Genomic DNA, 25,731 nt, shown 5'->3' with positions numbered 1-25,731 from the left:
AAGATTAATATGAGATTGGCAGAAACCGCGTGTGTTAGGGCCGCTTTAAATCAAAAATGCAGTTTAGTAGTACTTATGTATATAGTGTGTGTGCGCTTCTGAACTATATTTGTTTTGTTTGTGTTGTATGCAGTATATGCAGGCAGCGTGGCAGTCTGGATGATGTGGACCTGCAGATGTGTGGCGCTGTGATTCTTCATCAGTTGCCCCTGCTGTGCTGTAATCTGCCTCAGAGATGTCTGTTACCTGCTGATCTCATCGACACTCACTGGTCATCAACTACAAAGCAAGAACAGATCAGGTATAACACCTATAGCCATGAGCTTATTAAACTGAACATATTGCAGTCATGTACTCTAAACCTGAAAATGCACCGTTTATTTTATTAAAGGAATATAGTTCACCCAGAATTATAATTTCTTTTGTCATTTACTCACCCTCATGGCACCCTTTCTTCAGTTGGACATAAACAAATCACATCAAATTATCTTCTTGTATAGAACTCAAAAGCACATATATCCGCGGACAAAATTAAGAGATCATTTTAAAATCAGTTTTTCATATTTTAAAATGTACTATTTATAGGTATGTGATTTGGTAGAATGATCATTTTTGTTTCCTTCTGAGAACTACTATCAATATTTTTTTACCAAATTTCAAATAAAAATATTGTTTCTACTTGCATTTATTTGCACAAAATGAAACTGGAGAAACAGGTGAAAATAACAGAAAATATGTTTTTCCCATTTCTCTCACAGTTTTCATGTGTCTTGTCATGTTCTCGATGACTTTGTCTCTTCTGAGGTTTGATTTTGTTAAAATTCAACGAACACTGGACTGGAATGACCACAATACATGCTGATTAAATGAAAATTTGGAAAGATCTCTTCATCTTTTCCACGGCTGTAGATTCATCATGAAAGTAATCTATAAACGACTGAAATTTCGATGTTAACACCTGTAAATCTCATTGGTTCTTGTGTGTTTTATTGCGAAAATTGCATATGACAACTTTGTGTGAATTTAGCGCTTGGCTGCTTTTATACCTTTTAAATCATGTTAAATAGGTTCGAAATACTATTATTGTTAATTCTAAGAATTTTTTTATTTTGCATCAGAAGACATTTGTTGCCTTGGAATTATACGGTTCGATCTGACATTTTAGTCAAAATTGAGTTATTCACATATTCTTATTCTGTGACAACTTATTTACATTATGTGATGTTTTTTTACTTTGTGTACATTTTGGGACTTTTTTAGAAAACAAAAAATGTTTTATCTACAAAGTCAAATGGAATGCAAAAACTGTGAAGCTCTGCTCATAATGCAGATAAAACCTTAAACTTCCAAGGCAACAATTTATTAACCAACTGGAGTCTAAATTACTTAAATGATGCGTTTGTGTACATATACCTTACTGTATATTAAATATTAAACAATTATTTATAAAATATTAGTTCACCAATTTACAATTTGCTTATGAAAATTACTTGAATTTTTGTGTTAATGTGCATCAGTACACATATCTTGTCATACACAGCGCAAGAAACTATTCGGATGACTAATATATGGCTTGTTTAATTGTGATTATTTGCATGCGGATTTCTTGATGGTTGACAGTAACTTACAAACCATCCATCCATCTGCTCATGTTGCAGTGTTTTTGTTTCTCTGATCATGGCTTCTGAAGACACTTGTGTGTGTGTTTGTGTAGATCGTGTCTGTCTGCTGAAGGAGCTTCGCTGTGGGAACAATGTTTCAGACACATGCTTTATCTGCAGAATCAAAATGTTCTGAGCACAGACCTCGTAGTTCAGATCTTCACTCCATTGCTGGTGCTCAACAACGCCACCTACACAGACAAGGTATCACTCTCACCTGCTTCCTGCTCGCAACATCCTTCTTGTACAGCAAGTCGCTAAAGAGTATTTGACATGAATTCTTCAAATCTTACACTAGAGAACGATCCATTAACTGGGCTATCAGAGTTGTGTTTTAGTCAAATTAAAACCTATATTTTGCATCGCAGTAAAATCAAAGAGTATCGAATACCAAGAGGCGAAACTCTGGTGCTTTCTGGATTCTGGGTTTATAATGCTAATACTTGAACTTAATAGATTTTCAACCTAAACTGACATGGTTTCTGGAGAGCAAAGGTTTTGTGTTAAAAATAGAGTACACAAAGTCTGTAAAATAACTGTTAAAAGGATTTGATGATTACTAGTCCAGTGCTTTATTATGTGCTGTCATTATTCAGGTTGGATTTTTAACAAAGCAGCTGATATTGCCATAGCGACAGCAAAAACCTTTTGCACTGCCGAGTCACTTTCAGCCCAAAAAGGCGGAAGCGCAGGGCTGCTGCTGGGCGCAAGTGTTGCAATGGAACGTTCTATTGAGTTTCGCCTCTTGGTATTCTATACTCTTCGGTAAAACTTTGCACGACAAATCTCCCGAGAGCGTTAAACTTTGCTTGGGAACTTTGCCCTTATGAGAAAACTGTCATTACTTTATTCCAGTCCTAAACTGTTTACGTGGCATATTGCACCATTTTTCTGTAATGGCTCCAAGTTCCGTAAGGGTATGACCTGGAAATTTACATCACAGATTCTGAAAACTGCCTTTAAAGGTGCAATGATTCATGCTAGTGTTCATGAAAGCACTCTTTTATGCATGTCGCAGTGTATTATTGTACTGGAGTATGGAATAATTATGAGGAAAGAATGTTTGTGCTGTATGAAGCACCTGGTGCAGTAAAATGACCTCATCTTGTAAATGTGCTTGGGCCTTGAAAAGAGGCTTTTTCCTCATGGCAGCCCTGCCATATATTCCAGCTCTTTTTAAATGAGCTCATAAAGGTTTTGGAAAAGCTGTTTGTTGTGGCGTGTCCATCTTTTTATCCTCTGATTTACTTTGTCAATGTAGAGTGTTCTTGTCATTACAGTTTCTTCAGATTCCTTCAAAACTGTAATGCAGTGTTACAAAAAGTGCAATAGCTAGCACAGTAACTAGCTTTACGGTTGTTTTATTTTCATGGTTTCTGTCCTCTTCATATTGTGCCATGTGCAAAGGAACTGAATTCTGATCTGAGGATCTGATCTGTTGAATCTTATGAACTATTTGAAGTGTCTGGCTTTTAATATCTTGCTGATTCAGTAATGTTTGGGATTTTTTAATTTGATGAACAGCAGCTTGAGAGCAGGGCTTTGAATAGAAAACGGATTTCGATATGTTCATTTAAAGGTGTTTCTGACATCTGTCAGTGTCAGGCTTGTGTCTGTTGTGTGTGTTAAATGTGTGTGCAAGTAAAATCTTTCAAATGTTTTGACACAAACATGGCTGCTGAGAGTATACTGTAAAAAATGGTGCTATATAGCACTAAAAGTGGTTCTTGGCTCGTAATCATAGGGGAACCACATTAAGTGCTATGTAGTAGAACCACATCTTGGTGCTTCAGTGGTTCTTCAGCGGTTCTTTGGGATGACTGTGGTGCTATACAGAACGGCTAAAGCACCATACAGCACCGCTTCCGTATAAAGAACCTGTTAAATCTCTGATAAACCTCTGAAGAACCACTGAAAAACCAAGATATGGTTCTGTATAGCACTTGTATAAAGCACCATTTCTTTATGAGTGTACTTATCAGTACCCTGGGTATCAAACCCATAACCTTTGCACTGCTAGCGTAATGTTCTAACAAGCAACACCGTTTAAACTTTGCATAAGCTAAAGATTTTAAGATTTAATGATGGGCACTTTTACTTTTGTGAAAATCATTGGCAGAGGCCCATATTTAAAAAATACGTCTGTTATGTTTTATTTTATTTTGTCTGATATTTATTTTGTTTAATAACATTTTCATGGTTAAAGTTCACCCAGCGATAAAAATGGTTTATTGTGGTTGAAAACCTGCGTATGACTCTTTCTTCTTCAGAACACAAAAGATATTTTGAAGAAAGTCGGTAACCAAACAACACTGAACTCTATTGACTCCCATTGTATGAACACAGACATTTCTCAAAATATATTTTGTGTTCCACTGATGAAAGAGTCATATATAACAATAACATATCTGAAGTTTAAGACAGCTATGCTAGCATTTATAATGGTTGACTACCATACAGGCAAACATGTTTGGTTCAATGTGTTTTTTAATGGTTTCCCAATATCCCAACAGATGTTTTTCATTGGTTTCTATCCCTACACGTTGAATCGGGTCATGTTGACTTTGGGCTTGGTAAACACATCACTGTGAGTCTGAATGAAGACGGGTCATCTCTGTGTCACACAGGCAGGAGAGCTGCTGAAGAGGCTTCTGGCCTACGAATCTGATACCCGTCAGCCGTCAGAAAGCGAACGGCCGTCTTCTAGCAGCTTGTCTTCGCTTCTGGACGACAGCGTGGAAATCAAACCCGCCAGGCCTTCCAAAAGATATTCTCCAGTCGCTGAAACACGAGGTCGGTGTGTTTGTTGGTCAGCTCAGTTTATCCTTTCTCGCATTTGCGATTCTTTTCCTTCCCCTCTGGGTTTAGCATCGCATCTAATCTGTGTCGTATAGAGAGGTTTTTAACGATTCGGCCATACAGAGTACGGCGATGAGAGCGAGAAACACCCAATAACCAGCCAGAGCACATTAATGACTGGTTTTTAGTGCCAAAGCGGCGAGAAACATCAGCTCGATAGCTCCATTCTGATAGAGGAAAAGGGGACCTTGAGTACTCGCAGGATGCCGGAGCTCGGCGACCCTCCCGAGAATACACTTTCGCCCAAATCTCATTTCTGACAAAGCCAGTCAGCCTTCATTCTCTCTTTAAACCTGTCTCAATCAGTCCTGCTGTTCACATTCAGAAAGCTCCCCTCCCACGTCTCTCTCTCCGTTTCTTTCTCGTTGCTCTCCCACCATCTCTCTGAGCCGTGCTTTCCTTCTTTTTTCTTTGTTTCAGAAATTCAAAGTGCTGAAGAGGACAGTGCCGACCAAAGCCCAGTGGAAAGTATTCCTATTAGAGGTAAAAAGGCAGCCCGCTCTGGAGTTCTTCTGTGCCCGTTTTGTCTTTCCTCTCGCGCAGTAGATAATGGGGGTCCCCTTTTCCCCGACTGGATAGCTGTGAAAGGATGATCAAGGTGAATCAGAGGTCAAAGTCCCACCTGAAGAGTGGAGCAGCTTCTCTAATTATCGCCAGAGAAAACAAGCCCCCGTCCTTTCTTCTCCTCTAGGTGCGAGTGAAACCGAGATTCTCAGAGCGCATAATGCCGAGGTTTAATTGTCCGCCGGCTGGGTTGGGGGGCGCCGCACGAGATCTGTCATTGGTTCTCATTATCTGCTAAACAATGCCAGCCAGAGGCGGACTTGAAAAGACTGGATGTCCAGGCATCCTTTGAAAAGCCTCGGGTAGCAAGTCCTAGCACCGGCTCAGAAATGTAAAACTATCCATTATTCCACTTGGCTATCTGATTTCAAACTGTGCCTTTCATGCGCGCGGCTAGCCAGAGATCACCGCCGAGAGACGAGTCCGGCAACTAATCAAAGGTGTTATGGTAGTAGAAAACCGCCTCTGCTGTCTCGGGTTGCTTACGAGCTGTTTACAGGCGGCTAATGAAGACCGCGTCGAGTTCTGTTGCTCTTGCGCTACACAGCTGTGCAATCGTCGGTCTGCCGAACGTCGGTCTTCTTACCATCCGTGTCTGTGTCTGTACGACAGTGTGCAAAATGGTGTTTTATGTATATGGCCAACAATAAAAAAAAGAGTTCTTTAGATGCTTACATTTTGTAGTCATTATACCGAGAGAAACGGGGCGACAAAAACATGTTTGTCGCAACCGTCCTATAAACGTCAGAATAACGAGATTCGTCCGATATTCTTTTTCTCTCTGATTTCAAGCGAAAACATTTCGGCGTTTAAAACTTGTGTGCTTTCCTTTGCCTTGCCTCCTTTTCATAAAACAGTTTGAGTCTGAATTTGAAAGTTTTCAGAACATGAAAGACGGTGTTTTAAATGGAATGCCGTGATTGGTTGTGAAACACAAAAGATCTTTTTTTTCAGAGCCGGTGGCCCGTCTGTGTGCGTCTGAATTAGATCAATAGTTTAGCGCTTGCTCATTCTGTTTTCACCTCGTCTCTTTGCTCAACCGTGGCCTTAAAGAGCTGCTGTTGTTGGTTCATCAAACACCACGGCTCTGCAAGTCTGGGTCTTTAGCAAATATTTGACTTGCTGCATTTAGTTCTTTTTGTGTTTCCTTTCTCTTTAGAGACCAACGCATATCAGCTGCTTAAACAAACTGTGGCACAAGAGAGACGCTGCAGTGATACGGAGGAAGAGGATTCTGAGTCGTCAGGTAACATGTTGTAAAGTCAAAGAAATCACAAGAACGCTTGTTCTTGTTTGCTATTTATAGTGTTTCTAATATCAGTGTACCTGAGTTGTGACATTTGTTGTACATTGTATTTACTCCCTTAAGTCTAAAAGTGTGTGATTGAGTTAAAATCAGTGGCTCTTAGCAGGGGGGACGTGGCCCACAAGGGGGCCCCAGCTGACTTCCAAGGGGTCTCAGGATGACTAATAATTTAAAATTAGACTAAATGAGCATTGAAATACATTTTACACAACTAAAAACCAAGATATTACTTATTATTTGTCCATTTTTAAATTGGATAAATTCACTTTTTTTTATTGGGTAGAAATTTTGAGTTTTCGTAAGCGGGAAGGGGGCCTTTGACTACTGTTGAATACAATGGGGGCCTTAGAGTCATAAGGTTGAGAACCCCTGGTTTAGAGGTTATGTTAGGAGTGTTTTTGTAAACAATTATATTTACTCTATATGGCCCATTCTCAGGAAACTGTGCCATTTTTGCCTGAAATGGTTAAAAAAAAGACACGTGTGTTACCTGTCGGCCCTGTTTAAACCATCATGTATGGGCTGTCATGATATCATGTTTTCACTGCATGCTTATCACAGCCGACCAACTTTGCGGTAGCCATATTATCGCAATATGTTTTTGCTTTTTTTTTAATAAATGATGCCATCAGTGAAATTCAGCATTCACTTTGTTTATTTTGTGTTTTTTTCTGTTATTTGGTTAACAAATCACAGTCATAACACAAGTGTATGGAGGCAGAGAGAGAGAGAGAGTTTGTAACCACTAAAACATTTTTAATGTATTCTGAATAGTTTACAATATTACGATATGTGTACAATCAACACAATACCGATAATCGTTGCTTTTGATATCGCGTTTATTGCCGGTAGCGGTATTTTGTGACACCCCTACTGTCATTTATTTTAAAAATTCAAGTAATCCCTCTTTCTATGTGACTTGTAATCAGTGTTGGGTGTAATTATTTACTGTATTTGAATTACTTTTCCCTTGAAAAGTAAGGGATTGCTCAAATTGTTTCTGTAATTTAATTACAGTTACTTCTTATGTAATTAAACTAAATACTGTGTGTAGTGCAATAGTGGAATTTACATCAAAATTCAAAGTCTAACTTTAAAATCTGTGCTTTAATGTAAAATTCTCACAGTTGTAATACTTTGGTCAGTTAGTAACACTACTTTATGTAGTTTTATATGATTTATTTGAATTAATTAAAGAGCCGTTTCATGTCTATCCTTGAATCACTTAACTAATCAAGGTTGATTTAGGACATAGAAAGTAATTAATAATAAGTAATCAAATACTTTTTGGAGAGAGTAATTTGTACAGTAATCTAATTGCACTATTGAATATGTAATTAGTAACTAGTAATTTATGACTTTTTCAGAGTAACTTGCCCAACACTGCTTGTAATAAATCACACAATTAAAAATAAAATAAATATATATATATTTTTAGATCAATAATTAATTAGCTTTTTCCTTCTAACAGTGTCTTGTGCAACAACATTCAAAGGTTTACAGTGTTAGAAAGAAAACGCTGTCAAAAAAATGCTAAACTATTCCCAGTCAAGACAAAAATGTATCACTGTTCTTTTCGTCAAGGTTGAAGTTTTGACTGATATTCTGAGGAAGAACACTTTAAAAAAGTGAGGCGCACTTGCATGGGGACGCAAATGGCACGGTTTCTAAAAGTATAAGCCTTAAAATAAATAATGTATTGTTATTTTCTAATTTGCTTTATCATACAAACTAGAGAGACAAAATAAAACATTTGCAGTAAACCGTGCATTAAGTGTTAATGCATTGTTCATTTTCTGAACGTATAATAACAAACTCTTTTTTGATTTGAATCTGTTATCCAAAGACATCACCAAATCAGAAAGGGCTGAGGCACTCCGAGATTCTACAACACAAAATAGCCGGTAAGTACTTCTCCTCAAATCTTTTTCTCCCCCCGTTTTGTCTTCTTTTAATAAAAAAGCAATGCGTGTTTGTCCTTGAAACACTCTTAGCATCATTAACACGGGTTCACGTGGGAGGCATGAGTCAAGGTGTAGTCTCATTCAGAGCTTCCTCTCTCTCACCATCGCCGTTATTTGATTGCTTCGGCAAATCAGGACTTGAAATGATGAGAAAGGATCTTGAGAGTACAGTGTTTAGATTTTCACATCGACACAAGTTCGCACAATCAAGCCTGCCAACAGACGCTGTCCTTCGCCAATCCATTAGGTCAGGTAATGGACGGGTAAACCTGGTGAAGAGGAATCGTCTCTGATTTCACGTGCTTTACGAGCATCACGCTGACACCGGGGGTCGAAAGTCTCCCTCCCTGTCTCTCCGTCTTTTTTTTTTTCTCCTTTAGCATGTTTTGCCCAGTCTGTCCCCGCCTCCTCTCTGTCCCTCAGCTAGTTTGCAATGTTTGCAGAGGAGAAGGTGTAATGATCAGACTCCGTCTCTGATGCTTGCCCAATGAATGCCCTCATTAATAAACATAAGCCGTAGATGCTTTGGATCATGGCAGAACCTCGTATTCACACAGAGCTCCTCAGAGGACGCCGCCGGAGACTTCTCCGTGTTTTTTTACAGAGGGTGGAAAATTTGTGCGGCTCAGCTTTCAGGTGGCTTTCTCTTCTTTTTTTTGGGCCGTGATGGTGTTAAAGAATTTCTCTCGCGCTTTATTGCTTCCACAAGTACCCTGCACTCGAGCACCAGCAGAACACTGCATGTTTTCCCATCCTCTCTCTCTCTCCATCACGCACGGCTGTCGTTCTGTCACCGAGCCGATGGGCACATTAAAAGATCCCGGGTTTGGAACGAATCTCGCAAATCAAATAAATCAAGTGCCTCTTTTTCTTAATCATAATTATTTTTAATCATAATTATTTATCAATTATTATTTTGCAGTAGAGCCGAGGCGGACTGGGAAGAATTAAAGTTTAAAGCAGACGCTTTGTGTCAAAAAAATGCATTTATGGGCCTTTGTGCGCCTCCTCATTATGTGCGAAGCCGATTCATTAAGTAATTGGTTTGCAGTTGTTTACATGAGTATTAAGGCCCCCTATTCAGTAGTCTTTGAGAGATACATTGTGCAAATGTTGCATGTTATGAATGGCCAATGAGAGGCGGGGGGCGCCAGGCCTATTGGCCAAACACGGCGGCGGGCTGAAAAGACCAGAGAAAAGCGTCAGGCGCTGCTTTGCATAGCAATGACTGGCCCATAATAAGCTTTCCAGATTAAATGCATGCAGTCCATACAAGATGCAAAGAGATACTCTTAACACATTTATGTGTGTTCATTTCACTATTATTGCGCTGAAGAGAATTGGGCTCTTTCATATCCACCCCCTTTTTCTTGATTCCCCTCCCTGCTCTCTTCTGTCGTCTGCGTGCCATTTCGGGGTTTTTTTTACAGCAAAATACTTTTCTTGAACGCTGCGTTTTAGTGTATTATAATGCTGAGCTGTTGTGTTTGTCGCGCATGTGTGCCGGAGCGATACGGCAGCTGCACTCCATGTAAAGACCTCTTGTTCCTGTGCTTTGTTTAGGGCTGCGTGCCACAGCTTCTTCCTCTTCAGCCGCTGTCGTGTACTCTTCTACTGCAGGCATGTAGCACAGATCTCCATGCGTCTTGCTTCATGAAAAAAAAGAGGTTAGGATTCGATACGGTTCGCACATCTTCAGAACGCTCTCGGTGGAAATGAAGTTACAGTGGTTGCCTCTGTATAAAAACAGTAGAGGTCTATGGAATGTCCCCGTTTAGGTAGATAAGAAAATGTGTTTGTTTGTGATGTAGGACTGTCACAATTCTTAAATAATCTTCACATCGCAATCATTTGATATAATCACAGTTATTTCATATAACCGCAATTATATTCTAAATTGTTGTAAACAAGGATGATCTGCAGTAACTGGAGCATTCCACATCCATCATCCTTGAACTGCACTCACGGGTACATTTCAATAACATTTCTCCATCATCTGTGTCAGTTTTGTATTTGTTGCGTTGATGAGTTTAATTCAAGTGATTCCAGACTTGCTGTATCCAGACACCCCGGCACAATCGTCTCAGTTTTAGTTTGAGTGCTCAAGACAGTCATTATAGGTCACTCTATAGTAGATGTTATTAGGTATATACAGAATTTTCACTTTTATAAAGGATAGATTTTCGTCATCGAACGAATTCATTGTAATGGATCGTTATAATTGTCAAAGCCTTAAAAACGCCATGTTACTTCATAGACAAATAATAATACAAATAATAGACAAATTTCATAATTGTGACAGCCCTAGTGTAAAAATGCCGAACGTTTTCTGTGGTGGTTAGGTTTAGGGATAGAATATACAGTTCGTACAGTAAAAAAATTGTTACGTCTACGGAAAGTCCCCATAAAACATTGAAACCCAAAATGTGTGTATGTGCAGGTTCGTTTATGCCATTTTAAAACTGTGAAAAAATGACTAAAAATGTCCACACATTTTAGTTCGTCCTTCACAGTATAAGCGGAAAAAAATATTGTGATTTAACATCAAATCATACCACTTGTGTGGGGGTTAGGTTTAAGGACAATGGTGGAGTTAAAGGGATAGTTTACCCAAAAATGAAAATTCATTTACTTCCAAACCTGGAAGTGACTTTCTTTCTTCAGAACACAAAAGAATATATTTTGAAGAATGATAATCACTAAACACATTGGAGCCCATTGACTTCCATTGTATGGACACAAAACTGCTGGACACGTGTCTCTTTTGTGAGTCAAATACAGGTTTTGAACCACATGAGGATAAATAAATAATGACAGAATTTCGATTTTTGGGTTAACTAACCCTTTACAGAAAAGAAATATAATTATCCTGGCATGAAAAAAAAGAGAAATATCTTCACTTATTAAGGGTGTGTTTGGGTGTGTAGCCAGTGGGGGTCACTCTCTTTCTTTGTGCTTCCTTTTATTTATCCACATTATTCGCCAAAAAATCCATAGAAATTTATATTATTCATATATTTATATAGCCAGAATTTATTTCTGATAAGTTACTACATTAAAAGTGTAACGCTGCTACAGCGAAACTGAAACAGATCGTACAACAGCACACCTATCTGAGTTAAGTTGATGTCTGTCCCCACAGCAGCTTTACAAAGAAAATCCCCCCAGCTGTTGTCATGCAGTTCTGGTTGTCTTCCAGCAGAGGGCACTCATATTTAGGCCAGCTGTGTGTGAGGTGACACATAGTTTCAGTCAGCGACACATAGAGGGCGCTGTCCCCGCTCATCCGAGTCCACAGCACTCTGCACTCACACAGAGGTTTAGTGAATGATGCTGTGGGTCAGAGCTGGGACGGGTGTGGGAGGTGCTGCCTTACACAAACTGATCCACAGAACGCGCTTCATTAGCATATACGTGTAGGCAGACAGACGTTTATATTCATAAGGCATATTCTCATATATATTTATCATGCGTATTTATATAACGAGGCTCTGTGGAAGCTACTGTACCTCCCGTGCGCGATTATGATGATGTATAGATCAGCTAGGAATGAGTAATCAAAAAGATTGTTTCTTACGTATTTCTTACATTTATTTTCAGTCTTTTTGTGAACGGACCTTACATAGGAAATTTAAGGTGGAGTGTTTTCAAAGGAACAATAACACAATGATTCTCATTCCTCAGATATAATTGCAGGGCTCTAATCATACGCAATCGCAGGTATTATGAAAATAACGTCGGACAAGAGCCGCAGACTAACGGCGGTCTATTTACATGAAGCTGCATAGGATGCCGAGAGACGTCTTTTATTCATAGCTCGGATATCATGACAACAACCCACACATCACATATATTAATGTATCAAATGGTTGCCTGTAAACGCACAGGGGCACTTTTCATCAAACAGCACAAATACATCCCAACGTACAAAACAATGTGGAACAGGGGGAGAGAGGGAAGTAAACGTCGCAAAAGAGAGAGGTTGCCGCCAAAGCGGTAATTTGCATCATTTTACGCATTACATTCACCTCTGTGTATGAGACGCAGCCAAATAGTGGCCGGCCCTGTCTTACATATTCAGATTCGACGGCTCAATTAAGTGAACCTCAGTGCAAGATGAACTGGCATAAATGTTTATGGAAATGGAATATTAGATTGGAGGGTCAGCGGCATTCAGAGCTCTCTATGATAATAGTGTCTTGAAATCAGACTCATCACTGTCTGAAGTGGCTCAGCTGATAGAGCATTCCCATGGCAAGCAAGTTATAGAAAAGAATAGCCCTATTTACCCACCCAAACACATGGGTTTATTATTGCGCCTGGCACTAAAGGGGGAAGAGAGAAAGGAAGCTGGAAATTCCAGATTATAAAGATAAAGTATTTTTTGTTTATTCATTTGTGGTGAGAAGTTGCCTGTTGTAAGTGTTATACTGTGTATTACATTTGTAGTCATTTAAGTTTTTAATGATTATTTTTAAGTACTTTAAAAAATCTGTATATTTTAAAGCTTTTATTTGGGAAAAACTGTCGTCTTATCCAAATTTACAACAGTAAGCTAATAATAATTTCTATCTATCGGGACGTTTTTTGCGTGAAATGTTTTTCAGGACATGTAAAGATAAATACGTAATGTAACTTAAGTAAATGTTATGTTTCAAGCAGAGATAGCGATAGAAAGGCAAAAGATACGGTTCGCAACTTTAACGTAGCCTATATACTGTATGTGACCCTGGACCACGAAACCAGTCATAAGGGTCAATTTTCTGAAATTGAGATTTATACATCATCTGAAAGCTGAATAAAGAAGCTTTCCATTGACGTTTGTTAGGATAGGACAATATTTGGCCCGAGATGCAACTATTAGAAAATGCAAAAAAATCTAAATATTGACAAAAACGTCTTTAAAGTTGTCCATCAGAGGCGCTGTAGCAGGCCGTTGCTAAGAAGAAACAGGTTTGCTTTAACGCTCTCTATTGGCTTACCGCTGTAATGATGTTGTGGAGAGTAGATGAACCCGAAAGCTGAAATTCTATACTTTACATAGATACCAAACTTGAGCGAGCGTGTTTCCGGCCATTTTTGTTGGCGGTTTTGCTGCGTCCACTCACAAAAATAAAGTTTTGATATATTTACGGTAGGAAATTTACTAAATATCTTCATGGAACATGATCTTTACTTAATATCCTAATGATTTTTGGCATAAAAGAAAAATGGATCATTTTGACCCATACAATGTATTGTTGGCTATTGCTACAAATATACTGGTTTTGTGGTCCCGGGTTACATATGTAAATGTTATTTTGTCATCTTATCCATGTGCTTGGTTTGTGCTTACATGTAAAAATGTCACCTGTAGCTTTCTTTTCAATTTCCAGAATTTTAAATTAAAAAGTACATGTACTAAAAGCGACATATGGCATAGTACTATAGCTAATAAATGTGATTTGCCCTAAGATACTTTCTCAGTTCCCAAATTCAAACCGCACAGCACCAAATCATGTGTCAATGATAAATATTAATAATTAAAATCCCATCTTTTCTTTCCTTTCTTGTTTTTTTTTGTTAATCCTAAAGTCGCCAAAGTGAGCTTTTGCAAAATCGACTTTGGAATTCAACAGCCAGTATCAGTTACAAAACGTTTTTCCATGGGCTTCATGGACTTTGTGTTCTTTGACCCTGCAAAGACAGATCTGTGAATACGTCTCCACGGTACATCTCGTATCCATTGGCTGTACTTTAGTGCCCTGTGTTTCATGAGTTAGAGATGTATTCTCATTGGGCCAAAGATGATTTATGTAACTTGTTAGCTCTGACCCTGATCATAGCATCTGCATACGTGCATCAAAAGAATTTTGTAAATGCTGTACCTTTTACAAAGATGTCCCAGAAACAAAAGAGCTAAGCTGAATCACACGAGAGTTCAGATACGCCTTTACAGCTCTTTTAGTCAGTGTCAAGGTTGAGAGCACATGGCAGAATTTGCAGTCGGGTCGTGCGGGCACGTGTGAATACACATAGAACGGCCGTTTTATTTATTCATCCGAATCTGTCAAAGGGAAACCAACCATCCCTAGTCGTTTGGGTGGAATCCTTTAAAGTACAGAAACAAAATCTGAAATATGGATATAGGAAGACATGGAAGATGATGATGTCATTGTTGAGGTCTGAATAGCCCCTGTGCCGATGTAAATGAAGAAGCAAGCCTGTACGACAAGTGGCGCTCGCTTTTGCATATGCAACACTGCAGATCAAAGGCTTGGAAGAGGTTATGCATTTACATAGAGATATCAGTGATGCTATGGGAACCCAGCAACCCTGCGCTCGCTCCACTTATTACTGACTGGGTCCTTCAGCACCGTTAGAAAAAAAGTAAAGGAAGTTTATTTGGTCACTCGCCCTTCCCGAGAATCAGCTTAGCGGAGAATTGATGATCCGTTTGCTCAGAAAAGAGACCCGTCGACTGTATTTTGGTAAGAGACGACAGATTCAACTGTCATTGAACTAGGAAAATGGTTTTCTGATGCTTAACAGTGTCAAAAAATGTTTGTATGTTTATTATTTTGTAAAACAATTGATTTTTTTTCTCTCTTTCATAGGACGAATGTTAAAAATAAAGTCAACGCTTTCTCTGCCATCCAGTCAAAGGGTACGAGCAATATACATTTCATTTACTAAACCATACCAAGACCATTAGCAAACGTGTGTTTATATGTTTTTTACTCCACTAGAACATTTGGGTTGTTACTTTAAGGGCCGTCTAACGATTAATCGCTTTAAATCACATTTAGAATAAAGGTCTGTGTTTACATAATATATGTCTGTGTACTGTGCATATTAATGTTGTGTTTATAAACACATACATGTATATTTAGGAAATATTTACATTTATTTATATTTACCAATAATTGTAAAGCTATATGAATGATTAGTAATTTTATATTTATATTATCTTAAATATATGCGTGTGTGTGTGTGTGTGTGTTTATAAACACAAAATTAATATGCACAGTACACAAACATATATTATGTTAACACAAACTTTTATTCTGGATGCGATTAATCGTTTGACGGCCCTTGTTATTTTTATTTTGTTGCTGTAACGTTGTTATTTTTTGGATCTCTGAACTTTGCATTATTGCACAAATGAAGAACGATAATAACGTTTGTTTACGCTTTTGTTTTCAGCATTTTGGGGAGAATCAGACGACTCTGAGATCGAAATGGCCCTACGTCCTCAATCCCGTAACGGAGACGCCAATGACTCTGATGATTTTTATGATTGATGTTATGCAGTCGACCGTCCGCAGTGAAGGGTTTTTTTTTTTCAACGAGAAGTTAATACGTTTGAAAGAGACGCCTTCGTACGATTGAAAAACAAACAAAAATCTTCAGAGAGGAACGAATGCGACATTCCGTGAAAACAAATAAGAGCGAGCCTCTTTATTGTGGCCAAAGACTGTGAAGGGTTTTCAAAACATGTCGATGTTAACCCTGCTTGAATCTCTTTAGCTGAACAACACTTGGACCTGGTTGAAATAGATTAAACTTGGTTTTTAAAGTGATTCCTTTGCACTGTGCTGAATATTACGCATTTTCGATGCTGCAGGTATCTGGCGGCGAGTTGGAGTGGAATGCTCTGAGTCAACTCCAATGAAAAGCCAGTGCACAATGGCCACTCCGCATGGTGCTGGAACACCTTTGAACTCGCTCAAGTACCCGTGGCCCATTTAGGAGGACAAAATGCGTTGTGCTCATCTCGGTAGGGAAACAAACGCTCTCTGTACTCGCGGTGGCTTGAACCTGTTTTCGTCAGCTGAATGCGACAGTGTCTGCCTGTCTTTTTCACGCCAACGATATTTGGACCGGAGTCCGCTTCGGTGCAATGCGCAATAGTTCATTTTCAGGTCTTCATGTATTCTGATGAGGGAGATGTTACAGGAATTTGTAACAAATTTACGAGATTGCTCATTCGGAGGATCGTACGAAAACGTGATTATTATCAAAACTGAAGCCCCTCCCCTAAGCAACCATCACTGGCACGAAAGCAGATCGTAGTAAAACGAAAAAACGATGATTACGAATTTCCATGAAGTTGTGTTGTTCTGACCACTTTTTGCGAGATTTTCAGTTGCATTTGATATATTCTGTTTTATTGTCATAAACATTCGTGTTATTGTAAACAACCACAAATGTTTGACGTTCGCTTTATTTTCAAAGTTCTCTTTTAATAGGCCGCTCCATTACTGTTATTAATACTGTTATATTCGAAGACTTGTGGTTAAAATTAGATTTAATTAGGAAAAAAGCACCGATCAAACACATCAATATCATTACAGTAATAACGGTTATTTTTCCGAAATGGCCGCCGCGACTGCAGCAGCCCTTTTCTAATGGAGCTGAAAATAACATTACAAAGTAAAATTGCTGTACACTGATATCCAAAACTGTTTTCCCAGCCGTCAACAATCACCTGTGACTCGAGGTTTCTCATTTTGCCTGTGACTCCGAGTTCATTTGGTTTTTATCGTCGCTGCGTTGTATTTAACATGCACACAGGCACGTTATCCTGTAATGATACCCAATCCGTGGCATTCTAGCCATCAGTAGGATTCCATTAGTTCGCTTTTAGGTAACTTCATGGAGCCGATACCACTAAAGTAGGACTCCACACTCATTAGCCGTAATGGCCGCGGACAGCCCTGACCCGCACGTGCCTGCATAATTTGGGGATTGCTAAAAAGGCTCCCCTCGTATAATATATGTGTTAAGGATCATGTCAACAGATACTTGTGTGACCGAGAGAGATACTGTGCCCGCCGCTTCTGTAAACAGATTTCAGGGTGAGAAAACAGAGCACATTATCAATAACCACTAACATAATTCTAAATATACCGGATGTGTTTTTCAAAAACTGTACCACTCTTTAGTCGGTCTCGGCAGGGAACGCTTTCTTGAAATCTTCTTTCATTTAATAGATCAACAGAAGAAAGACTCACATGCGGGTTTTGAATGTCATGAGGGAGAATAAATGATGACAATATTTATGTTTTTACCCATGAATAGGCTACTTGCTTTTCAAAGCATGCATTTTTCCAGGATCTTTTAATGGAACTGAAATGTTTGCTAAATGGCTTCTGCTAAATGACTAAATGTAAATGTTTGCCGAACTCGCTTATGGTGCGGCACACTTACCGTTTTTACAATCATCTTTAGTCTACAGTAGGCTACATTGCCTTTATTGGTCGTGATTTTGTAAAGTCCCGGGGCGTGCAAGTGAAACTTATTCTGCCGGTGAATAATACGCTGCGAAGGCCAGACGTGTCTTTGTTTTTGGAACAATGACAATGAAAGACGGGAAGACCCAGATGAAAGCAAGTACGGAAGTTAAACACTCATTAACAATGATCTGCCAGCATTCTGCTATTTGCATATTGCGTGTCTAATTTATTCACGTTTATTCGACAAGTTGAAGTTTCAAGTGTGTCCCTTCCACTCTCCCCTATCCACTTTTATTTTTATCAGGGAATAATGATTTAAAACAAGGTCATTTGATCTTCTCTTTCAATAGACCAATAATGAAATATTCATTCACTCGCCCGTGGTTTCTCTCACAGTGTTTCTGAGGATGTTCAGCAAGACACAAAGGCCGAGCTTTTCATCATTCGAGCCCACGAATATAAATAATTAAGCACCTTTTTACCTAAAAAAACAACCTATAGTTTACCTAATATGGGATTTTATTGGTGTCTAAGCAGAAGCCATTCTGTAATATGCAAATTGAATGTAGAGAATGTGGGCTGTGTGAAATATGGAAGCTTTTCGGAGGATTATAAAGACTATATGCAGTGTGCTTTGTCCTTTCTAATGGCTCTGCATGAACGATCTGTAGTGCAACATCTCCATCTCAGCACATTTGTTTGTATTCAGACAGCAGTTTTTATGGCTCAGTCGACCTGTTTGTACGGAATCTGTCCTCTGACAGATTGTTGCTGTGCTGTGTTTCCTAATGTATTCATTCTGTTTGTGAGCAATGAAATAATGAGTTTTTCAGCATTTATTAAAGGGATAGTTAACGTAAAAATCCTGGTTTTAAATCTGTAAATTAATCTTTTGTGAAAAACAAAATATATTTTGAGAAATGTCTCGGTTGTTTTGTGTTCATACAATTGAAGTCAGTGGGTTTCGGTGTTGTTTAATTTCCAGCATTCTTAAAAATATCTTATTTTGTGTTCAGCTGAAGAAAGAATGGCATACAAGTTTGAAATGACATGAATGGCATAACGTGGTAGACGTGGAATGGCATAATCCTGGGAAAATCAAAACATTATGACTATATACTGCTATTTCATACTTAGTGTATAATGCACAGCAGTGTTACTGGTAGATCAAAAGTGAAAGTGACCTATTAAAGTGAAAGTGACCTATTAGTCAGATATGGTGACCCATACCCGAAATGTGACATCTGCATTTAACCCATCTAGCAAGTGGTGAACACACGTACACCCGGACGTGAACCCCGTTCAGATTACATGCGAAAAAGCAACACGATCCCATTCATTTCAATGGAGAGCTGGCGACTTCCGGCGACCAAATGGGGCTTGTCTAGCGATGCAACAAAGTTGAGAAATGTTCAACTTTATGCAAACGAGGAGCGACATTTGGGAGCGACAGCCAATAGGAGTGAAAATAGGAGCCAAGGTCAACGCCGCCGCCGCCATATTGGTGAGGGCAAAAGCCGACTACAATGACATACGACTGAATGGTGGAGCTGCAGTTTTCTGGATAAAAACACATCATTTTCATTTCTCAACTAATTTCAATACTCTTCTATTTACGTGGACTACAGAAACATTTTGGCTCCAGGTAAAGATGGTTATTGACTTGAAAATGTATTTATCGTCATACGGAACTGTTAAAACTCAGGCTTGTCAAGTTATCATTTAGGCTTAATAATTGTGTACACATCATCGCTAATGTGAAATAATTTAAGGTAGATTAAATGCACATGATCAGAAAACAGCTCGTTCACTTTAAAATCCTGGGAAAATCAAAACATTTACTATATGACTATATACTGCTATTTCATACTTACTGTATAATGCACAGCAGTGTTAATTGTTTTACTATATCACATACATCATGTTTTACTGCGGTAACGGTTTTACCGGATTAAAAAAAGAGAATCCTTTATCTTTGAAAATGTCTAAAATAACTACAGAAAAAGCCATTTTTTACAACATTGGTTTTTATATAATACGTAAATTAAACTATATTACCTCGGGTGTTTTGTTCGAGGATTCAAATAAAACTCAGAAGCGATCTCTACATGTCTGTGTTTTATTCTCGACTACTGCAACGTGGTTATTTATTCTGTTGCTTGTCTTGTCTATAACACATCACTGAACAGGGTGCCATATAGTGGATTCTAACAGACACAAATAATGGATTTCACATTTCCTTATGAGAATCATTCATTTTAAAGTAGGCTATAACTATCGAGATATGAAGCAACTAAAGACATGATAAAGTTGTACTCTACGTATATCGTAAACCATTGAAATATGTTAAGAAATGTTAACGTGATTGTGCTTTTAATGCCGAAAAGCGCAGCTCTCCCATTGGGTTCAGTGGGCTTTTAGTGCACTGTTGCCCTCACTAATATGGCGGCGCCGTTGACGTATCGCAGCACTGGAGCAAAGCGGCGTCTAGGTATTTATCATGTCTTTGAGTGAAAATGCCCACTAGCGACCGGCACTCACTAAATCCTTGGTGTGTCGAGTCAGACGTGATCACCCAAACGTTTTTTTTCGTCAATTTTAACAATCATATGTAGTTTAGATGGTTAGGGTGTGGGTTAGGGTAAAGGTTTCGTAAGACTCGAAACACCAAAGATTTAGTCAAAACCAACAAGGTTAGGGTAAAGGTTTCGTAAGACTCGAAACACCAAAGATTTAGTCAAAACCAACAAGCCACGCCCACGGATCTGACTCGAAACACCAAGGATTAAGGCCCAATCCCAATTCTAGCCCTTACCCCTACACTTTCCCCTACTCCTCCGTTTGGCGCGTTCACGTGAAGGGGTAGTGGATAGCCCTTCAAACGAAGATTTTTCGGGACCTCGCTTCAAACGAAGGGCCAAGAGAAATTTCCAACATGGCTGCTCACTCGAGCAAGCAGACCCATAAATGTAAGTAATTTTTGCCATTAATAAGGATTTTTATGACAGTTTTTCATTTTATGTATGTTACATTCAATCTTGTGTTAGTATTTACGGTGATGTTCTTTTAACGTTTGCAAAAAAATCGCTAAAGTTTGCTAGCGGACAGCACTGATTGCACGATACTAGAAAATATATTTTTATGTCATATACCCGGTGCATCGGCGCATGTCCTCTGACGTGACGAGCTAGCAACGACGTATATGATGACGTATAACAGTGTAGTAGTGGTGTCCCATTTCTTAGCGGAACATTTGTAGCCCTTCCCCTTGCCACTTTGTTTCAAGAGGCAAGGGGTAGGCGAAGGGGTAGAAAATAGAATTGGGATTGGGCCTAAGTGAGTGCCACTAGCGACCAAACCGCCAACTCCTGGCGATTTGCAGTGACAAAATCACTTGTAATCTGAACAGGGCTTAATCTAGACGGTTTCAGCAACAATTTAAACATTATGTGGCCCAAATTTAACTTCCAGTAGACCTCTGCAAAGAGTCTATAACTTGAGTAGTTTTAATCTACTTTAATACAATTAATATACAATTAAATACTACTAGAAAAAAAAGTTATATTATAACCGAACACAGACCGGAAGTTAACTGCAGGCCAGGTGTGTGTATCCGATGACGGTTTCAGCAACAATTTAAACATTATGTGGCCCAAATTTAACTTCCAGTAGACCTCTGCAAAGATTCTATAACTTGAGTAGTTTTAATCTACTTTAATACAATTAAATACTACTAGAAAAAAAGTTATATTATAATATTAAAGCGACACTTTTGCTCACGGGTTCCCCCATGTGGTTGATAAGCGAAATTGTCTGTTACCAGTGTTGTTAAAAATGTCGCTGTATAAGCTTTCCCGTGGGCAGCGCAATACACGTGAATTTGTTTACTAAGATGATGGAACCAGCGAATACAGAAACGTCGTTTGGAAACCATGTCGCACACTTCCGCAGGCAAGGGATGGGCGGGGCTATTTGTACCGACGCGAACACCGAATTTACAGGCCGAGTCCGAAATCGCATATTCAACGAGTAGGTACTCAATTTCAGTAGGTACGTACTCAACGGGGCTAAATGGGTACGTACTGCTTTCCCTGAATGGGTGTAGTATGAATGCGATCGGCCGTTGTCCGCCAGATTGATAATCTTCTTTTCCTTTTTAATGGCGGGGAGCAAATTACGTTTGTTGTGCATATCCGCCACCTACTGTACTGGAGTGTACACGGGCCAGAGATTAACCATGAGACGTAATAACAAGCGCAACAATAATAATAATTGTAATAATAATAATAACATATTAAATTATGAGAGACAGGTGCATTAACATCAGTAATGCTAACTTTACTTCCATGAGTTTCCCCAGCATTTGCAACATGTTTGTAATGCCTTCACAAAGGAGACGTCGTGCAGCTGCTCCACGATCTCGCCTTAGGAGAGCACGTGCTGATTTTATTGTCAAGGAATATAAGTATTATTGCTTAAAAATTAAGTTTACCTAGAAATGCATTGTTAGCCCACACCTAAACTTGTGCACAATATTATTGATAAGTGCTGACCAATACTTATTGTTATTTTTCCTGAAAATGATATATTGTATTAAAATAGGCCACTAAATGTACTTGTATTGCCATATGCCATCTATGCATTAATACAGACTACAAAAATGTGAATGCATACGTTTTCAGTGAAGCAATGACATAATGCTTTTTTACAAAAAACTATAGAATAAACATGAATAAGAAATACGTAAATTTGATGTAAGAAAATAAACGAATTGAATAAATATTAATATATATACAAGTAAACATCACATAAATCAAAGCTTTATTTCAATTTACTGTTGTAACAAATGATCCTGTATCTACAGGCGTTGAACCCCACATCCTACTGCCATCTCGCAGCGGACCACCGTCGCCACCTTCGTGATGTTAACCAGTGTGCTCATCTGTCCCTGTAACAGTCAAACAAGATTCAAGTGACCTCTGTGGTTTGTGCTCAATACTGCATTTAAATGTGGAGGTAGTTGCACATGTGTTAACTCGCTGTTTATTTAACTCAAATTTTCATCAACAGTACTAATGGACAAATAAAATATATACATTATGTTTAGTTAAGTAAATATGTTTATTTGCATTACTTGTATGTATATGCAAGCAGTGAACAATGCTTTGTACCACATATTAACAGACGTAAGCTACATTACTGTGATGTGTATTTCAATTTGTGATGTGCTCATATGCAATATTTATCGAGAAAATGACAGGTCACATGTTACACAGACAGTGTCTTTAACTTGCGTATGGTTTTAATATATGTAACGTTAAGTCTACTTCGAAGACGCGTGTGTGCGTGGAGCTCCCTTTAAGCTAGACATATTAAAACACTGCATTTTCACATCAAAATCACAAATATACTTTATCTAGCATCTTACAGGTTAACTTTACGCTACAGCAGTGATGTACGTTCTGTGCCGAGAAATCCCGGAAGCTTTCAGTGAAGCGCCGTCGAGGCTTGTATCGCTTTAGACCAATGACGTCATAGATGACGTTTGAAGCCTGAGTCGGTTCGAATCTTGCCGCGACATTTTGACAGCTATATAAACCAAGTTACACAAGCACATTCACTGCCTTCTGCCCAGTTAAGCCGAGACACTTTCCAGTTTAAGAATAATAATATTGCCCCTTATGCCTATTATGACCAAATAATTGATTTGCACACATTTGATAGCCCCTTTCATTTCAAGTCAATACGTTTATTACACAGTTATGTTATACAACCATTATATACCACCAGAAAATACACATTATATTCATATACATAGATTAGGAAATTGGAAGTCTATTTTTTCTTCACCGTTATTTCTAAGCCGTAACTGGCGCAAAATACAGTGCATCACAGACCACATCAGGCACATCTGTAAGGTGTCTGCTTGTTTTACATTCTTTGGCCACTAGGTGGTATTGTGAGCAAATGAAGCCTCGAGAAATGAACCCTTTTGTGAACCACTTGGCTGAAAAGGTTCAATTCTTCATGGGGCTCTCGCCGCGACTACGCTACAGCGTTTTAACAAATGCGACTGCAACGCAAAGAAACGCGTTGTTGGCTAGTAATACTCATATTTGAAAACACCTGCCTCGCAGTTCTCCGCTATGCTCCTGTATGAACGTATCCTGTCCCGTGGGCTCATGGGATAAATAAGTATCCCAAGTATCTGTCGCTGGGTGCTTCAGGCATAACCAGTAAACCATCCGGGAATTTCTCACCTACTCTTTTACCAATACTGAGGATTCGGACATACTACTCTGTTTTCTCATACTATATAGTAGGTAAGTAGGCATATTCGGACGCAACAGTAGTATACGCACGTCCAAATCTCGCGAGAAATAGTGCACCAGCTGGGAAATTCTCGCCTACCGTTTTATGAAGACCGAAGGTGTGTCCCCAATCGCGCACTTATGCACTATTCTACGCCATTTTGTAGTATAAATAGTGTGAGTAGTGCGTTCACATTGAAAATCCTCAAAAAAGAAGTGCACTGTAAGTACCCGGATGATGCACTTTTTCGACCGAAAATATGAAGTGTGGAACTGTGGACACTTCACGCACTCAACAGTCGCAGTTTCGCTTACTAGCGGAAGGGAGGCGGGGCTATCAGACGCTGCTCGTGCAAAACTCTCCGGCTGCAGAGTGATAATAACGCTTCAATCTGATGATGACTAAATTAATCCTGGGCAAAACACATGGAAACTACATTAAATGTACAATGTACAAATTGATTTTTATTCACACTCATTGTGCCGTGCGATTGACGTCATTTGCGCTCTTCTGGGAAACCGATAAACTTCCGGTTAGTATAAAACCGTTTAGTATTCCATTTGGAACGATACTACCCTTCTAAACTTCATACACTACATGGTTGAGTGCTTAGTGCGTAGTTTAAGTGCATAGTGTTTAGTATGTCATTTGGGGCACAGCTCGAGGTTTCGGACATACTATTCGTTCGCCTACTGCTTTTCGCCTACTATATAGTATGGCATTATGCGATTTCGGATTCAGCCAGAGTGCGGTTGTAGCCGCCATGAGTCTGCTCAGCAGCGGCAGTAGACTTTGTCCGGTTAAGAGTTGTTCTACCACTGAAATAATTGTAGAGACATTGACATGTTGCTTTAAGAAAATGTAGTAGTAATATTACTACTCAAACTGTAATATATAGCCATTATTTATCCAATACAAGTACTATAATATAATGTATATAATGCTATATGTTTTAAATATCTTTTAATTACATACTGTATATAATGCTTTACGTTTTAAATATATTTTAATTACATACTGTTTTTAATATATATTTTTTTCTGCAAATACCAATTTAAGTATTAGCCTTCAAATGACATGTTTTTCCGATGCCCGTTCATTTAAATTTGATGTGTTTGTCATAAAAAATAATAAACACAGTGGTTACTAGTACTGTGAATAGAAATGTCTGACTACAAACTTATGAAACTTCAGTTAAGTTTAATCAAAATACATCATACTAAGATGCCATGGATTATAATAGCATGTCTTCTTTATTCTTCATAATGATACCTCTTTACTACAGTAACTACTGCCTAAATGTATGTAAAACTGCTTTGCAACAATGCAAACTTTTGAAAGTGCTGCTATATAACTAAAGTATACAGTATTTTTATGTGGGGTATACACAACAACAACAACAAAACAAAAAAACACACGTCTCAATCAAATCTCTCATGAATTCAAAAAACAATTGAAGCATACACTGTAGAGCTTTTCTGTAGTTTTGCAGCAGGTTTGCTAGTAACTTACTGCAGATTTAACTACTACTTAATACTTTCCTATTAGTAATGTTTTCATTTGAGTTAAACTTTACTTTAAAGGGTAAGTTCATACCAAAATCAAATTTGATACCGAGTACTGAATACTGAGTAAAAAATCACACAAATTAGATTTTGGGATGACCTTCCCTTTAATCAAAATTAAAACACTTAATTTTGAGATTCAAAATGAGCAAGAAGAGACTGGTCTCATTACTACAGCAACACTGCAAAACATGACATTCTTTCTAAGCATTTTTGTTTTGTTTTCTAAAAATATTTAAAACTTCTTAAATTAGGATACATTTGCATAACAAGAAAAGTGAC

General features: G+C 38.5%; 1 protein-coding gene across 12 annotated transcripts in view; it reads left to right on the top strand.

The window, feature by feature from the left end:
- kiz (kizuna centrosomal protein) overlaps positions 1–19,675 on the top strand; it is a 32,355-nt gene extending 12,680 nt beyond the window's left edge. For 10 of the 12 annotated variants that reach the window (XM_057343642.1, XM_057343649.1, XM_057343646.1 and 7 more), the window contains 8 exons: positions 134–301; positions 1,715–1,865; positions 4,289–4,454; positions 4,941–5,003; positions 6,244–6,330; positions 8,237–8,294; positions 14,951–15,000; positions 15,540–19,675. In XM_057343642.1, coding sequence (XP_057199625.1) covers positions 134–301; positions 1,715–1,865; positions 4,289–4,454; positions 4,941–5,003; positions 6,244–6,330; positions 8,237–8,294; positions 14,951–15,000; positions 15,540–15,637 — 841 coding nt within the window. In that variant the 3' untranslated portion in view covers positions 15,638–19,675. The remainder of the gene's footprint in view (positions 1–133; positions 302–1,714; positions 1,866–4,288; positions 4,455–4,940; positions 5,004–6,243; positions 6,331–8,236; positions 8,295–14,950; positions 15,001–15,539) is intronic. The other 2 variants (XM_057343643.1, XM_057343645.1) reach the window with 2 other exon arrangements.
- Positions 19,676–25,731: the final 6,056 nt, after the last annotated feature.

This window comes from Triplophysa rosa, linkage group LG10 (genome assembly GCF_024868665.1).
Source record: "Triplophysa rosa linkage group LG10, Trosa_1v2, whole genome shotgun sequence".
Taxonomy (NCBI): domain Eukaryota; kingdom Metazoa; phylum Chordata; class Actinopteri; order Cypriniformes; family Nemacheilidae; genus Triplophysa; species Triplophysa rosa.
The sequence above is the reverse complement of the archived record's forward strand: the minus strand, read 5'-3'. Positions and strand labels throughout refer to the sequence as shown.